Below are 17513 nucleotides of genomic sequence, written 5' to 3'. Positions count from 1 at the left end.
ACAAAGAATGTGGTATGACTGCCCTGTACTCTCCAAGGTCCCTTCAGCTCTCTCCTGGCTCCCCTGCCCCCACCAGATCCTGGAGCACTTCGAGAGGGACGAGATGGAGGCAAACGGTTTGGCCGAGGTCATCCCTCTAGCACTCTACGACTCTCTCCGGGCTGAGTTTGACCAGCTCCGCAGGCAGCACGCCAAGGCCCTGCAGGCTCTGGAGCAGCAGGAAGCATGGGAGGCCCCCAGAGAAGAGGAGGCAGCCCCTGGGGACAGCAAGGGCCTGGGAGCCAAGACCACCAGAAACGGGCCAATGGAAACAGAGCTTAACAGCAGTGCAGCTCCGGAAACCAGAATTAACGGGGCAGAGGCCACAGATGAGGAGGCTGCAGGAGTGGAGACCACGGGAGCAGGGGCCCTGGAAACAAAACCCACTGGCGTGGAGGCCACAGAAACAGATGGTGTGGGCGCTGAGACCTTGGAAGCAAAGGCCACAGGGGCTGAGGTCACAGAAACAAAATCTCTAGAAGGAAACCCGGAGCCAAAGGCCACAGGAGCAGAGGCCACAAACATGAAAGCAGAGGAACCAGAAAGGAAGGCCAGTGGAGTGGATGCTGTGGGGGGAGAGCTCACGGACACAGAGACCACAAAAACGGAAGCCATGGGAGTGGAGGCCACTGCCCTAAGGGTCTCTGCAGGCCCCGTCCTACACCCTGGTGCTGCTGAGGCCTCGGAGAAGTTGCAGGCAGAACTGGAAACCAGGATCCGCAGCTTGGAGGAAGCGCTCCGGCAGCGGGAGCGGGAGGCAGCTGCGGAGCTGGAGGCAGCCCACGGCAAGTGTGAGGCCGCAGAGGCTGAGGCAGGCCGGCTTCGGAAGCGGGTGCGTGAGGCTGAGGGTGGCGGCGTCAGCGGAGGTGACATGGGCCAGCTTCGGGCAGCACTGGAGCAGGCCCGGGAGGACCTCCGAGATCGGGACAGCCGCCTCCGGGAGCTGGAGGCGGCCTCGGCCCGGCTGGATGAAGCTCGGGCCGGCCGACTGTTGGCAGAGGAAGAGGCCCGGGGTCTGCGGGCAGAGCTGGCCCGGCGAGAGGAGGCGCGGCTGGAGCTGAGTCGGGAGCTGGAGGCGCTCCGAGAGCAGCTGGCTGCAGCCACGACCGCCAGGGAGCAGCAGCGGGCCGCGGCTGCCGAGCTAGGCCAGGCGCGGGATGCAGCGGAGGCCCGGGCCGCTGAGCTGGCCGCGGCCTGCGAGGAGGCTCGGCGGGGCCTGGCGGAGCTGCGCGAGGCCTCCGAGATGCTCCGCCAGTCAGCGGTGCCAGCCTCTGATCACCTCCGGCTGCAGGAGGAGGCCCTGGAGCTGCGGGGCCGGGCGGCCAGCCTGGAGCAGGAGGTGGTGGCCACGGGCAAGGAGGCCGCGCGGCTGCGAGCCGAGCTGGAGCGCGAGCGCATGGGCAGTGTGGCCCGCCTGGAGCACGAGCGCATTGTCGGTGTGCTGCAGGCCGATGTGGCCCGCCTGGAGGGGCAGCTGCAGGAGCTAGGACGCCGCCATGAGAAGACCAGCGCTGAGGTCTTCCAGGTGAGCGTGGTGGGGGCCCCCATGAGGCACACTTGGTGGCTGCTTGGCGGTTTGTTTCGACCCTGCAGCCTTGCAGTGTTTGGCCCCCATCTGTTTCAGTCCTGCAGACACTTGACCCTGTGGTGTTTCCAGGTGAACCTTTGACACTGCAGCCATTCTGACCTCCAGGATGTTTCAACTCGTGTTTTCATTTTAAAATCCTTCTGGCCATTTTGACCCCATCATTTGTGATCTGTTTATAAAACTTATGTGTATTCCAAGGTTATAGAGATATTCTTGTATGCTTTCTTTCAACACCTTTTTGGTTTTAGTTTCACAATCACATTGATGCTTCGTCTAATTTGTGTGTGTGTGTGTGTGTGTGTATGTGTGTGTGTGTGTGTGTGGTGTGAGGTAGGGATCAACATCCACCCATTTTTTTGGTAAGCAGTGAATTGGGGTTTTTATCCTGATGTTTTCACCTAATGTCCATTTTCTCTGCTGGTCAAAATGACCCTGTCGGTTTTTTCAGATAGCTGTTTTGAGATTGTCATTTTAACTTATTATCATTTTTGATGCTTTTTTGGGGGGAGGGTGCCCAAGGCATGCAGAAATTCCCTGGCCAGGGATCACACCCCCACCACAGCAGTGACCCAAGCTGCTGCATTGATGACATCAGATCCTTAACCCACTGTGCTGCTGGAGAACCCCTCATTTTTGATGCTTCAATCCCAAAGTAGGAGGATGTTATGTGTGGGGAATTCTGATGTAATTATTTTGAAAGCAGTAGATTTTGATGGTTAGTTTTTTTTATTTTTTTTTATTTTTTTAACCCAGGGAATATTTTTTGCACCCCAATGGTGGATCTTTTGACTCCATTTCTTTTCTTAATAATAAAAAATAGGTGGAGTTCCCGTCCTGGCGCAGTGGTTAACGAATCCGACTAGGAACCATGAGGTTGCGGGTTCGGTCCCTGCCCTTGCTCAGTGGGTTAACGATCCGGCGTTGCCGTGAGCTGTGGTGTAGGTTGCAGATGCGGCGCGGATCCTGCGTTGCTGTGGCTCTGGCGTAGGCCGGTGGCTACAGCTCCAATTGGACCCCTAGCCTGGGAACCTCCATATACCGTGGGAGCAGCCCAAGAAATAGCAACAACAACAACAACAACAAAAAAGACAAAAGACAAAAAATAATAATAATAATAATAAAAAATAGGGATGTCCCGTTGTGGCTCCGCAAAAACGAATCCAACTGGGAACCATGAGGTTTCAGGTTCCATCCCTGGCCTCGCTCAGTGGGTTAAGGATCCAGTGTTGCCGTGAGCTGTGGTATAGGTCATAGACGTGGCTCTGATCCTGTGTTACTGGGGCTGTGGTGTAGGCCAGCAGCTGTGGCTCCAATTAGACCCCTAGCTTAGGAACCTCTATATGCCATGGGCGCAGCCCTAAAAAGCAAAAAAAAAAAAAAAAAGTAAAAAATAGGAGTTCCACTGTGGCACAGTGTGTTAAGGATCCGTCATTTCCACAGCTGTAGAACTGTAGAACTTGGATTCAATTACTGCCCCAAGGAATTTCCATATGCTGCAGGTGTGGTCAAAAATAAAACAATAATAATAATAAACAAACAAAAACTCTAGCAGTCATTTTAACAAATGTGTGACTAAGAAGCCATTGTTCATTAATTGTTATCAAGAAAGCATTTCCCTCTCCATGCTTCTGTCTATTCACCCATATAATGGAGATAATAATAGTTCCTATTTTTGCACGAAAATTAAAAGTTTCTTTTCCTTTTTGGCTTTGCCTGTGGCATGCAGAATTCCTGGACCAGAGATTGAATCTGTGCCACAGCTCTAACCAGAGACAATGCCAGATTCTTAAGCTGTTGAGCCATGAGAGAACTCCACTTTTTAAAGAAAATTAAATGTTTTAATTTATATAAATTACTTAAGACAGTGATGGAACAAGTGATTAACAAATGGCAGGTATGGCGTTCTCGTCGTGGCTCAGTGGTTAACGAATCCAACTAGGAACCGTAAGGTTGCGAGTTCAATTCCTGGCCTTGATCAGTGGGTTAAGGATCCAGTGTTGCCGTGAACTGTGGTGTAGGTTGCAGACTCGCCTTGGAATCCCGCGTTGCTGTGGCTGTAGTGTAGGCCAGCGGCTACAGCTCCGATTAGACCCCTAGCCTGGGAACCTCCATATTCCTCGGGAGTGGCCCTAGAAAAGGAAAAAAGACAAAAAAACAAAAAACAAAAACATGGCAGGTAGGATCATTCTTTTCCCGAGAACATGCTCTTTTTTTTTTTTTTTGGCCACCCCATGGCACATGGAGTTCCCAAGCCAGGGATCCGATCCAAGCCGTAGTTTCCACCTAAGCCACAGCAGTACCAGATCCTTAACCCACTTGGACAGGCCAGGGATTGAACTTTCAAATCAGCACTCCCAAGATGCTGCCAATCCTGTTGTGCCACAGCGGGAACGCCAAGAACCTACTCTTTTAAACCAGTTAAATGTTTGATCTACTTCCTAGAGTTCTCAGTCCAACCTAAGTATGCCCATCTTTCATACCTATTTTCTAAATTTTACCTTCCCTCATGATCTCTTCTTTTGGGGTTAAATTTTGCAAGTCTCATCTGATACATCAATCAGTTTAGGGTTTTTTTTTAATTGTTGATGTGTAGCCAGTCTAAACCAAGTAGAACATCTAATTATTATTTATTTGGCTCAGGAGATATAATTTCCCTAAGGGCCAATGTTCCCCCAGGATCGATGTTTGCATATCTAACATTGCTCTGATCTTGATATTTTTGCAGTCAGCAGTCTACATGTAGTCATGTAGTTATCAGTTTTTGGACATTTGTTTCCTTTTCATCCCAATTTGTCTGTTTTTCTTTCATTTTGTAAGAAAGCTACAAACCTTCACATCACCAGCAAAGAACATTAGTTGTATTTTTATATAACAATAATAATAGCTATTTAATAACAACATCACAAACTCAAATATGGCAGTTAATGTGTGCCAAGCACTGTTTTACGTATATTCCATGTATTTCCCCATTGTATCCTCACAACCACTCTGTGACATGGGCACTATTATTATCCTCGTTTTACATATAAGGACACTGAGGCACAGAGATCTTATGTACTTGTCTAAGGACACACAGCTTGGCACAGTCACAGTGCCTACAGGAATTCAGAACTTCCCTGAATCAAATTCTTTGAGGTCAAATGGGCTCAAATGTCCTCAGGCAAAAATAGAAGTGTCAGAACCATTGGAGTCCAAACCTTCTCAAGGTCACACATGGGCTTGGGCTGCAGGTGCAGCGGGAGGCGCTGTTCATGAAGAGTGAACGGCATGCGGCCGAGGCCCAGCTGGCCACCGCAGAGCAGCAGTTGCGGGGGCTACGTACTGAGGCCGAGCGGGCACGCCAGGCCCAGAGCCGTGCAAAGGAGGCCCTGGAGAGGGCCAAGGAGAAGGACAAGAAGGTGAGTCTCCTTTTCTTATGCTCAGTTGGTGGGGGGGGGGGCGCCCTACTCGACCAAGGTTGAAAGGACTGTAAAGAATGTCCAGCTGAAAGCATCTTGGAAAATGAGCCCATTTTCCAGATGAGCGAACAGAGGCTCCAAGAAATAACCAAATAGCTCCAAGTCATACAGCACATCACTAGACAAGGGATGTAACCCTCCCAGAGCCCCAGGTGCTTTAGCACACACCAAGTCATGGAGCCCCAACTTGCTGTGTGATCTTGGACAAGTCACTTGACTTCTCTGAGCCCCAGTTGCCACCTCAGTAGCATGCGGATAAAATCACGGTAGGGATTATGGTTTATTTGTAGCAGCATTCCTCCCCCTCTGCAGTAGCGGCACTTGGGGCTTGGTCATTCTTTGCGAGGGTCCATCCTGGGCACTGTGGGGTGTTGGGCAGTGTCTTGCGCTCACCCACTCCATGCCAGGAGCACAACCAAAAATGTCCCCAGGTATCTCCTGGCGTCCCCTAGGGGCAGGACCACCGCTGGTTGAGAACTCCTGATCTATAAAAATAATAATAAAGCCCAGCATTTATTGCGTGCCTGCTGTTTGTCAGCACACTTTAAACTTAATCTCTGTCAGAGTAACAGCAACCTCCCGAGGTGACAGCTGTAATTCTCCTGACTGTACAGATGAGGAAACTGAAGCTCAGGGGGGTTAAGTCACCTTCCCAAGATCTCCTGCGAGGAAAGGAGGAAGGGACGCAAACCCAGGCCTGTCTGACCCATCCCCTAGTCCAGGATGCTTTTGCTCCTCCTCTTCTGTCTGCCTCCACTTTCACTTTGCAGAGATCTATAGGCAAGATTTTTCTGGAAAGGGCCAAACGGTCCATGATTTTGGCCCTGCAGGGCCACCCTACTGGGTTCTGCTTTGCTACAGGAGCCATTGTTGACGTTAAATGATGTAATATATGACCTAATGACGTGCAGATGACTTGTGATGCGTGGGCGCGACCGGGCGCCAATCAAATTTAACGTTTGAACATGGAAAGGTGAATTGGGTTTAACTTTTACGTGTCATGAAATATCATTCTTCATCTGACTCCCTCCTGCCCAACCATTTAATGTGTAAAAATCATTCTTAGCCTCTAGGAAGGACTCGGCCTGTGGGGTAGTTTGCTAACCTCTAGGATGTGGACTTTCCTGTGAAAGCCTGTCCCTCACCTTCTGCTGTAGCCGGGCTCAGGGTGACAGCTGACCTCTCCCGCTCCCACCCCAGATCACAGAACTCTCCAAGGAAGTCTTCAGTCTTAAGGAGGCACTGAAGGAGCAGCCAGGAGCCGCAGATGCCTCGGAGGTGGAAGCCCTCCGCGGCCAGGTGAAGACTCTGCAGGAGCAGCTGGAGGTGAGCAGGGCTCAGGGCAGGGGTCCCAGGAGAGGGACAGGCAGGCAGGAGGGGTGGCACATGGGCCAGGGGTGGGAGGAAAAAATCCAGTATTTGAGCAAGCAGCCCTGTCACACTGGTACGTGCCATAAAAAGAGGGGATCGGGTACAAAGGGGGCTTTGGGACATATCTTGGGGGAGCATCAGACTTTTCTGAGCACCCCTCCCCCACACCCACAGGAGGCCGCCAGGGATCACAGTGCAGTGGTGGCCTTGTACAGGAGCCACCTCCTCTACGCCATTCAGGTAAGTCACCCTGGCTTTGGGTGCCTTGCTGTTCATCTCTGGGCCTCAGTTTCCCCTTCTGTCCAGTGGGAGGCTGGTGGAGGGGAGAGGTTCATGGCCTCCAGGGGTGAAGAGGGAGGGGAATGGCAAAGCTGGGGTGGGGGAAGCACCCAGGCTCTCTGCTGCTCCCTCCACCCCCTGTCCAGGGTCAGATGGATGAAGATGTGCAGCAGATTCTGAGCCAGATCCTGCAGATGCAAAGACTCCAGGCCCAGGGCCGCTGAGATCTGAGCCCTGCCCTCCACCCGCCAGGCCCCGCACAGGAGTGTCCAGACTCCCTCACTGACCATCCCCTCACTACCTCCCTGGCCCCACTGGTCCCTGAACACACTGGTCAGTCTAGACCCGGGCCCTGACTGAGCCCTCCTCCCCCACACCAGAGAATCTATGAGTCCTCTCTCCCATGGCCAGTCCATGAGGTCCCCCTCCCCAGGAATAAAAGCTTCCGGAGCAGAGGATGAAAGCATCATGTGGCCTGATTGCTGGGCCCCCACCACAAGGAGGGGAGAGGGTGGCCCACTGCAGGGATTCAGGACTAAGGTGAGGAGAGCAAGGCAGCCCCCAAGAAAAATACCATGTTACTGCTGGGTTTTGGGGGGTTTTTTGGCTTTTTTGGGCTGCACCTGCCTGTGGCATATGGAAGTTCCCAGGCTAGGGATCAAATTGGAGCTACAGTTGCCAGCCTACACCAGAGCCACAGCAACGCCAGATCCAAGCCAAGTCTGCGACCTACACCACAGCTCAAGGCAACACCAGATTCTTACCCCACTGAGAAAGGCCAGGAATCAAACCCACAATCTCATGGTTCCTAGTCAGGTTTGTTTCCACTGCGCCACGACAGGAACTCCACTGCTGTTATCTTATTTTATTCTTTTATTTTTATTTTTGGTCTGGCCCCAAGGTAAGTTCCCAGGCCAGGGATTGAACCTGAGCCACAACAGCAACAATGCCAGGTCCTTAACCCACTGAGCCACCAGGGAACTCCTTCCCCCTGTTATTTTAAAAAATCAGAATGGGTGCCAGAAAGCTCATGATGACATCATCACCCTAAACCCAGCCCTAGTGGGACTGTCCCAGCCCTTGGGCCACCCCCCTGAAAACCCCTGGGGGTTCTTGGCTCTTTCCCACTCAGGCAGGGAGGTGGCTCCACATCCAGCCTGTCCCTGGTCAGTCCCTTCGAGGATGTCCACGGGTGGGGGCTACCTCCCCAGAAGCTGAGTTTTGGTCTCTGTGGCCTGGAGCAAGGAGGGTGGCTGGCAGGGAGTGGGGTGTGTGTGTGCGTGTGTGTGCGCGCGCACGCTCGCGTGCGCCCATCGCTGTGGTTCACAAGTATACAGGCATTTTCTGTGTTGGTGCCTGCGTCTCTCCACCTCTGTTACTCTCTCAGTCTCTCTCCTCCCTGCTCTTTCTCTTTCTCACTGTCATCATCCCCCTCCCCAGGGTTCCCCCTCCATGCTGCAGCCGGAAGGAAGGCCCTGCTTGGAAAGGCCACAGGGTCACCACTTCTCCCTTTCGTGACTCTTCCCCCTGCCCCCACCTTTGGGGCCTTCTGCACCCGAGCCTGGGGTGGCTGGTGAAGGGCCTGGGGGCTCCTCCTCTGTCCCTTCCTGGCTCTTCTGGCCCCACGAACCAGGCAGTGAGTCAGAAGGGGAAGGGGAAGTGGGGGGCCTCCACCGGGGGCTGGGCTTTCCGCTGGGTGGGACCCAAGTCCCCTGCCTCCCTGAGGGTGCTCCCTGCCCCAGCCCCTGAGAGCAGAGCGGGCCAGAGCCATGGCTGTGAGACTTGTCCTGGTCCTTGCCCTTGCCCTCTGGGTGAGCAGCCGGCCCTGCCACGGGAGAGAAGGTATGTGGGGGCTCCGGGAGGTGGGGGAGCCAGGGCAGAGGGACATTATCTGGGGACTGGACTTTGTCTGCCATGGAACATTCTGGGTGGGGTGGAAGCTCACACAAGGACTGTATGCCCACTGGTGGGAGGGGGTTACCATCCCGTTGCATGGATGGGGAAATGGAGGCATAGAGAGGACAAGTCCTACTCTAGAGTGACCAGAAGTGGCAGCCACAGCCTGCAGAGAGCGAGGGACAGAGGGGGAGAAATCAGGACTGTATCCATTTACTTCCTGTGATTCAAAACAAAGCCATCACGAATAGGGGGTCCAGTAAAAATATCTCCCTCCCACCAGAAATCCCCCCCACCCCCAGGTCCCCTCTGTGGCCCCTTAAACCTCAGTTTCTCTAACCGAAAGATGGGCTAATAGTTCCTGCCTTGGTGAATTGTAGCGGGGGTGGGAGATGACATAAGTGTCTTTCATTCATGGACTCATTCCTGCCACAAGCCTTGATTAGCAGTGAGGTGGGGGCTGAGCCACCATAGGGCTTTCACAACCCCGGGTGAATCAGAAGCTCACACTACTCCCCTCTCTGGACCCCCCCAGCAGCTCCCACCCAGCCCAGGCTGCGGTGCCAGGCCTCCAGGTACCCGATCGCCGTGGATTGTTCCTGGACCCTGCCACCCACTCCAGCCTCCACCAGGCCCACATCTTTCATTGCCACATACAGGTCAGAGAGCCTGGAAGGGTTCCTGGGGATTCCACAGCTGGGCTGACACACCAGGATCAGGATAGCCAGGGACTTAATGAGAGCCTGAAATGCTCAGAATTCTAGGGCAGCACCAACCCTTGGAAATATACTCCCTAAGTTCCTATTATGGCTCAGCAGGTTAAAAACCCAACATAGTATCCATAAGGATGTGGGATTGATCCCTGGCCTTGCTAGGTGGGTTAAGGATCTGGCATTGCTGTGGCTGTGGTATAGGCCAGCAGTTGCAGCTCTAATTTGACTCCTAGCCTGGGAAGTTCCATATGCCACAGGTGCAGCCATAAAAAGGGAAAAGAAAAGAAAAGAAAAAAAAAAAGGAAATACACTCCCTAAAATACATACTACAAGCCACACGTGGAGGGTAAAATTTTCTAGAAGCCAGCTTTAAAAAATAAAAAGAAATAGGTGACACTGGTTTTAATACTGTATTCGAATAACATTTAAATATTCCACATATTTACCATTTAACATGACTGAATGTAATGTAATTATTTTTAATGGCTGTACCAGTGGTATGCAGAAGTTCCTGGATCAGGGACTGATTCCGAGCTGTAGCTGTGACCTATGCTGCACTGCATCAATGCTGGATCCTTAAACCTACTGCACCAGACTGGGGATCAAACCTGTGCCTCTTCAGTGACCCAAGCAGCTGCAGTCAGATTCTTAACCCACTGTGCCACAGTAGAAACTCCTGAATGTGGTGTAATTAACCTGCTTATATGTGATTTATCTACTTAAATTTATAGCAGAAAAAATTTATAGTAGAAACTGATTTAATATCATTTAATAAGATTATCTAAAGTATTATTTCAACATGTAATCAATAATTTAAAAATTAATGAGAGGAGTTCCCTTGTGGTGCAGTAGGTTAAGAATCCAGCATTTTCACTGCTATGGCTTGGGTAACTAATGTGGTACAGGTTCAATCCCTGGCTCAGGAACTTCGACACGCCACAGCCAAAAAAAAAAAAGGTAGTTTACATTCTGTCTTGTTATACTAAGTTGTGGAAATTCCATGCGTTTGTTTGTTTTTTGTTTTCATTTTTGTTTTTTTACTGCACCCCAGCATGCAGAAGTTCCTGGGCCAGGGATCAAACCTGAGCCACAACAGTGACAATGCCAAATCCTTAACCACTAGACCACCAGGGAACTACTCCCTGTGGGTTTTATGCCTATATCACATTTTAATTCAGTTGCTAAACATTCATTGGAAATTCTTGATATTTGATTATATTTCATAAACTTTCTGTTTCCGAGTTCCACAGCAACCTTCACAAGTTTGGATGCTGTGGAAGTTTCCCTGGACAGTGAGCTCTGGTCTCTAGGGTCTGAAATCTTGGGGTGTCAGAATCGAGAGAACTGGAATCTTATTATTTCAGATTCCAGAACATGTTGTAGACCCAGGACTGTTGGAAACCTAAGGCTGGAACACTGACGTTCTAGAAAGCTTTAGAATTTGGACTCTTGCATCTCCCTGTGGGGTATTACCCCCCATCCTGGGTCAACCAGGCTTTGTGATGTTGGGGTGAACAGCTTTCTGAGGGTCATGCTGCCAAGAGCAGGACTCCTGGCTTGCTGTCTCCACTTAGGGTTCAGGGCACATGTGGGCCATCAGGAAGTACTGGCACCCTCACAGCATCTACTCTGTGTCCAGGCTTGGCATGGCTGCCCATGGGGAGAGCTGGCCCTGCCTCCAGCCCACACCAGAGGCCACCAGCTGCACCATCCCGGATGTCCTGATGTTCTCCATGGTGCCCTATGTGCTCAACGTCACAGCCATCCACCCCCAAGGCAGCAGCAGCAGCTTGGTGCCCTTTGTCCCAGAACACATCAGTGAGTGGAGGTGGTTGTGGGGGAGGGCCCTCAATTTGCTCCTGCTCCTTCCCACCCAATACTCCCACCCCCCCACCTGTCACTCATCCTGTTCATCCATCATGGATCCTGTGGGCTCTACTTTCACAGTTCATCAAGAATCCACCCACTTCTCCCCTCTCTTCAGCCCCCACCTGGTCCGCCTCCATCATCACCCACTTGGACCAGCCCAGTAACCTCCATCCTGGTCCCCTGGCTCCTACCCTCCCCCTCACAGTTTGTCCTCCCAGCAGCAGCAACCAGAGAGCATATATGAGCACCAGAGTCAGGCTTCCCCCTTGCCCCCATGGCCTCTCTTCCCTGCAGCTTCCACAGGTGGGAGCTTATGAGCACCTGAGTCAGGTCACTCGCTTGCCTCCACAGCCTGTCCTCACCACGGCAGCCACCAGAGGACGCCTGTGAGCACTCTAGTCAGATTCTGCCTGCAGCTCTCACTCCCATAACCTGTCCTCCCTGTAGCACCCACAGGAGGGCGCCTGTAAGTGTTATAGTCAGGTTCTGCCCTTAGCTCTCCCTCCCATACTCAGGTTCAGCCCTTAGCTCCCAGCCTCCCCCCAACAGCCCGTCCTCCCTGCAGCAGCTGCAGGAGGATGACTATGAGCATTTGAGTCAGGCCTTGCCCTCTCCCCAACAGCCTGTCTTCCCCCAGCAGCCACGAATTGTGCTTGTGAGCACCTGAATCAGGCCCCTCCCTTGCCCCCACAGTCTGTCCTCCCTGTAGCAGCCTGTCAGGAGGGTGCCTGACAGGTTCTGCCCTCAGCTCTTTTGTTCCCATAACCTGTCCTCCCTGTGGCAGCCACAGGAGGGCGCCTGTGAGCACTTTAGTCAGGTTCTGCCCTCTCACTCCCATAACCTGTCCTTCTGGCAGCAGCCACAGGAGGGCGCCTGTAAACACTCTAGTCAGGTTCTGCCCTTAAGTCTCATTCTCATAGTCTGTCCCGCCCGCAGCAGCCACTGGAGGGCACCTGTGAGCACCATAGTCAGGTTCTGCACTCAGCCCTCACTCTGAGAGCATGTCCTCCCTGCAGCAGCCACAAGAGGGTGCCTGTGGAGTCAGATTCCACCCAAGGTGCCCACTATAAACCCCACAGTCTGTCTTCCCTGATAGCAGCCACGAGAGGGCACCTGTGAGCACCTTAGGCAGATACTTCCCTCTCACCCCCACAACACACAGCCCTCCAGGGGTCCCACCTTCTTCAGGGTAAAAGACTAAGCCCTCTTTGCTGCTCAAGGCCCTGCACAATCTGCCCTGTCCCCTCCCTGCCATTACCTTCTTCCTCTTTTCCCTGGCTGACTCTTCTGCAGCCATACTGTGGCCTCTCTGCTGTTCTCCAACAAACATTCCTGCCCCAAGACCTTTGTACTGGCTGCTTCCTCTTCTCTTAGATCTTCAAATGGTCCACTCCTTCACCAACTTTAGTTCTCAACTCAAATGTCATCTGAAGCCTCCCCTGAGCATATTTTTTTTAAATAGCAAACCATCATATATTGCTAGTGGTTACCACAAAAAAAAAAAAAAAGTCTGACAGATCTCAAAGAATTAAACATAGTTTTCCAAATAACCTGGGAATTCCAGTTCTGGATATATATGTAAGAGAAATGTGTACCCAAAAACTTGTGTGTGAATGTTCATAGCAGTATTATTCATAATAGACCAAAAAATAGAAACAACAAAAATGCCCATTAACTGATGAATAGGTGCACAAAATGTGTACACCTACACACTGGAATAGTATTCTGCCATGAAAAGGAGTAAAGCACTGATGTGCGCTACCACGTGGAGACCACAATGCTCAGTGAGAGAAGCAGACACAGAAGGACACACAGGGTGTGATTCCACAGATGCAAAACGTCCAGAGCAGCCACATCCACAGACACAGAGTGAATTCATGGTTGTAGGGGCTGGGAAGGGAGGAATGGGGGTGACTGCTATTGGGGTTTCTTTTTGGGGTGATGGAATGTTCTGGATTAAATAGTGATGATGGTTGCACAATAGTGTGAATGTACAAAGCCAGTGATCTGTACACTTTAGAAGGGTGAGTTTTCTGGTATGTGAATTATGTCCCCCAAATCATTGTGACCCACTCTCTGTCTTGCCCTCCTAAACTTCTTTCCCTTTGCTTTATGCCCTTCGGATTTGCCTCTTGTCTCTTATCTTCTGCCCCAGTGGATTGACAGAGCTCCAAGAGGACAGGGCTTCTGTGTCCCCAGTGTCCAGGACATCGCCAAACACTCAGTGGACCCTCAATTAGTATTTATAGGTTGGTTGAATGAATGAACTGCCATCTGCTGACCCTGCCTCCTGCTTATGCCTCAGTCAAACCGGACCCTCCAGAAGGCGTGCGCCAGAGCCCCCTCCCTGGGCAGCAGCTTTGGGTGCAGTGGAAACCCCCCCGCTCCTGGCCCTTCCCGGAGATCTTCTCCCTCAAGTACTGGATCCGCTACAAGCGTCACGGAGCTTCCCGCTTCCGCCAGGTGAGGAGGATGAGGGCAGGGAGAGTGGAGGAAAGAGCGCATGCAGAGGTGCACTGGGGCCGGGATGCTGGTTTGCGCCATGAAGGCGGCCCCAGCAGTTCTGCTCCTGGGCATCTACCTGGAAGAACTGAAATCAAGGTCTCCAACAAATACTGCTACACAGATGTTCACAGCAGTGCTGCTCACAGCAGCCTCCAAATGGAAACTACCAAAGTGGCCATTAACAGTTGGTGAATGGATACACAAAACATGGTCCCTCCACACTCGGGAGCATCACTCAGACTGCAAAGGAGAGGAGAACGGACACTCCCACCACGTGGACGAACCCAGAGACCATGATGCTCAGTGAGAGAAGCAGACACAGAAGGACACAGTGTGGGATTCCATGGATGGGAAACGTCCAGAACAGGCACAGCCACAGACAGAGAGTGGATTAGTGGTTCTCAGGGGCTGAGGGAGGAGAGAGGTGATGCTAATAGGGATGGGGTTGCTTTGGAGCATTGGAGTGTTCTGGAATTAGAGGTGATGGTTGCACACTCTGTGAATGTACTAAATGCCACTATGTTGTCCACCTTAGGATGGTTAATTTCATGTCTTGTGAATTGCATCTCAATTGAAAGCCATATATATATATATATATAGCCTTTTTTTTAGAGCCACATTCACAGCATATGCAAGATCCCAGGCCAGGGGTTGAATCAGAGCTGCAACTGCCAGCCACAGCCACAGCCACAGCAATGTAGGATCTAAGCTGAGTCTGTGACCTACACCACAGTTCATGGCAACGCCAGATCCTCAACCCACTGAGCGAGGCCAGGGATCAAACCTGCATCCTCGTGGATACTGGCTGGGTTTGTTACCATTGAGCCACGATAGGAACTCTTATATTGTTTTATTTTATTTTATTTTATTTGTCTTTTTTTTTTTTGCCATTTCTTGGGCCGCTCCCTCGGCATATGGAGGTTCCCAGGCTAGGGGTCAAATCGGAGGTGTAGCCGCCGGCCTAGGCCAGAGCCACAGCAACGCGGGATCTGAGCCACGTCTGTGACCTACACCACAGCTCATGGCAACAGCGGACCGTTAACCCACTGAGCAAGGGCAGGGATCGAACCTGCAACTCATGGTTCCTAGTCGGATTCGTTAACCACTGTGCCACGACGGGAGCTCCCCTCTTATATTGTTTTAAACCTTTTTTTTTTTTTTTTTGCCACAGTGAGCAGTGGCTTGATGTGGGATCTGTGTTCCAAGATCAGGGGTTGAACCTGGGCCACAGCAGTGAAAGCACTAAGTCCTAACCACTACACCACCAGAGAACTCCCTTAAATTCTTAAAAAATAAAAAAAATTAATGGTAGGTACCGTGAGCATCTAGGCAGGTTGATTGTGTCCTGGGCAGCTTTGAATGCTGGGCCAAAGAGCTGAGTCTTTGCAGGATTTAGGTTTTTGCAGTCCTGTCTTAGAGAAACTTCTGCAATGATGGAAATATTCCACATCCACGCCACCTAAAATTGCAGCCCCGAGCAGCAGGAGGCTGCTGAGCAGCTACAGTGGGGCAAGTAGCCAAAGAATTGGCTTTTAAAGTTTATTTGGTGTTCATTAATTTAACTGTGTAAATATTGCAATTTTTATTTTATTATTCTTATTTATTTTTTAGGCTGTGCCCTTGGCATGTGGAAATTTCCAGGTCAGAGATCAAACCCAAGCCACAGCAGTGACAATGTGAGATCCTTAACCCACTGAGCCACCAGGGAACTCCAATGTTTGCAATTTTTAAAGTGAGACAGAATTCACCTGCCATGAAACTCACCATTTTAAAGGGCACAATCCAGGAGTTCCCATCGTGGCTCAGCTGAAATGAATCCGACTGGTAACCATGAGGATGAGTGTTTGATCCCTGGCCTCACTCAGTGGGTTAATGATCCAGCACTGGCGTGAGCTGTGGTATAAATCAGAGGCGGCTTGGGCCCCGAGTTGCTGTGGCTGTGGTGTAGACCAGCAGCTTCAGCTCTGATTTGACCCCTAGTCTGGGAACCTCCATTTGCCATGGGCGCGGCCCTAAAAAGCAAAACAAAACAAAACATAAGCCATCACATCCAGCTGCCATATGGGTTGGCTTGGGCAGAGCAAGGAGGGAGAATCAGACCTGGGTTGGGGAGCTGCTGTGGTGGCAGGCATAGGACACCTTTGGATGGCAGGTCGAACAGGAGAGAGAACAGGAAAGGAGCTGAGGGGGCGCCTCATTGGTGCTCTGGGATCTTAACCTGTGAAGGTGCCTGAGTGGGGACACAGAGAGGTCAAGCTGTTAAAAGAACTGGTTACATTTCCCTAGAGAAGCAGACATATGATGCCACACAGGCAGCATCGGGACATCAGGGCAGAAGCAGGAGCCAGGGGAGGGCCCAGGCCAGAGCTTGCTTGGAGTTTCGGTGGAAAAGGGGAGGCGGGGCAGGTGAACCACTCGGGATTGGCGAGTTTGCATGACTGTAGTGGGCTCTGGGCGGCTGGAAGGTCTCCAGTCACCAGGCCTCTGGCCCTGGGGTGATTTGGGGGTGGGGGACAGGCTAGCCTGTGAGAGGTAGAGAAAGGGGTTGGATAGTTTATATATGACAGGCGAGCTTGGAATTCCATGGTGGCCTAGTGGTTAAGGATCTGGCATTGTCACTGCTGTGGCATAGGTTTGATCCCTGGCCTGGGAACTTCCAGGAACTTCTGCCACAGACATGGCCAAAAAAAAAAAAAAAAAAAAAAAGCCTTGCTCTTGGTCTTCCAAGAGTTGGCTAATCCCAGGAGGGGCAGTCTCTCCCGGGTCAGACGGCAGGCAGGGGGCTGCAGAGGGCACGTCCTTTTGGATGGACACTTGGTGCCTGAGTCCTGATGTAATAGCCAGACAGGGAGACAGAAGGCAGGTCACACAGCCTCCTTGTTCCCACTGACCCCGGTCTCCTTCTGCTTTCAGGTGGGGCCCATTGAAACCACATCCTTCACGCTCAAGGCTGGGAGGCCCAAAGCCAGGTACTGCATCCAGGTGGCTGCTCAGGACCTCACCGACTATGGGGAACCAAGCGCCTGGAGTCTCCCTGCCACTGACTCTGTGACCCTGGGCAAGTAGTGGGGGGCAAGGGGCTGGGCCCTTGACATCCACCTAAGGGTGAATGGGACCCATCTGATCTGGGTTGCTGCTGCTGAGTTGCTGAGTGCTGCTGCCGAGTTGCTGAGCCACCTTGCACAAGTGACTTTGCCTCTCTGAGCCTCAGTTTCTCAATCTGTGAAATGAGCATGAGCTCCCTCCTTCGACACAGAACAAGGCTTTGGGAACTGTGACCATGAAATGTTTTTGTTATTTAATTAAAAAAGGATCATTGTCACTGGAATCAGGACTCTTTTTTTCTTCCTGCCTTCGGCAGATCCCTAGGAAACTCAGGGAGGAGTCTGAGAGGAGAGGACAGACCATCGCAGACACAGTGAATCTCCATTCCCACGTGGGGTTGGGGCTGGACCAGAGGAAGAGAATGGGGCTGGGGGAGTCAGGGCAGGGGTCGGGGGGTTCTGCCTGGGATGGGGTGGTGGAATTCATTCAGCTCTGCAGTTTGGTTCACACACCTCCCCAGAAACTGCCCTGTTGTAAGCCCCACTGTTGGGGGACACAGATGGGACCTGAGTTTGGGAAGATTTCTCTGAGGAGGGGGCCAAAGAGCCAGGTTCTGAAGCATTTTCTCAATCCAGGGGCTTCTCTGTACATTTCATTCAGGTCTAAATTCACAGGTCAGCAGAGTTCCCTCTGTGGCAGTGCGGGTTCAATCCCTATCCTGGCAGCATGGGATAAGGATCTGGTGTTGCC

At 51.8% G+C, this 17513-nt stretch overlaps 2 protein-coding genes across 8 annotated transcripts in view; both read left to right on the top strand.

Moving 5' to 3' along the window:
• ANKRD24 (ankyrin repeat domain 24) overlaps window positions 1-7193 on the top strand; it is a 28224-nt gene extending 21031 nt beyond the window's left edge. For all 5 annotated transcript variants that reach the window (XM_047777492.1, XM_047777488.1, XM_047777491.1 and 2 more), the window contains 5 exons: window positions 77-1564; window positions 4858-5025; window positions 6286-6411; window positions 6631-6696; window positions 6882-7193. In XM_047777492.1, coding sequence (XP_047633448.1) covers window positions 77-1564; window positions 4858-5025; window positions 6286-6411; window positions 6631-6696; window positions 6882-6959 — 1926 coding nt within the window. In that variant the 3' untranslated portion in view covers window positions 6960-7193. The remainder of the gene's footprint in view (window positions 1-76; window positions 1565-4857; window positions 5026-6285; window positions 6412-6630; window positions 6697-6881) is intronic.
• Window positions 7194-7729: 536 nt separating this feature from the next.
• On the top strand, window positions 7730-17046 carry EBI3 (Epstein-Barr virus induced 3). 3 transcript variants are annotated; one of them, XM_047777486.1, is made up of 6 exons: window positions 7731-7901; window positions 8176-8577; window positions 9167-9290; window positions 10984-11162; window positions 13519-13676; window positions 16632-17046. In XM_047777486.1, the coding sequence occupies exons 2-6, from the start codon at window positions 8505-8507 to the stop codon at window positions 16782-16784; spliced, it is 687 nt and encodes a 228-aa protein (XP_047633442.1). In that variant the 5' UTR covers window positions 7731-7901; window positions 8176-8504; the 3' UTR covers window positions 16785-17046. The 3 variants fall into 3 exon arrangements, with proteins under 3 accessions (XP_047633443.1, XP_047633442.1, XP_047633441.1); XM_047777487.1 differs by having other exon boundaries at window positions 7730-8577; window positions 9170-9290; XM_047777485.1 differs by having other exon boundaries at window positions 7731-8577.
• Window positions 17047-17513: the final 467 nt, after the last annotated feature.

The sequence above is a fragment of the Phacochoerus africanus genome, chromosome 4 (assembly GCF_016906955.1).
Source record: "Phacochoerus africanus isolate WHEZ1 chromosome 4, ROS_Pafr_v1, whole genome shotgun sequence".
Classification (NCBI taxonomy): domain Eukaryota; kingdom Metazoa; phylum Chordata; class Mammalia; order Artiodactyla; family Suidae; genus Phacochoerus; species Phacochoerus africanus.
This window is presented reverse-complemented; position numbering and strand designations above follow the sequence as displayed.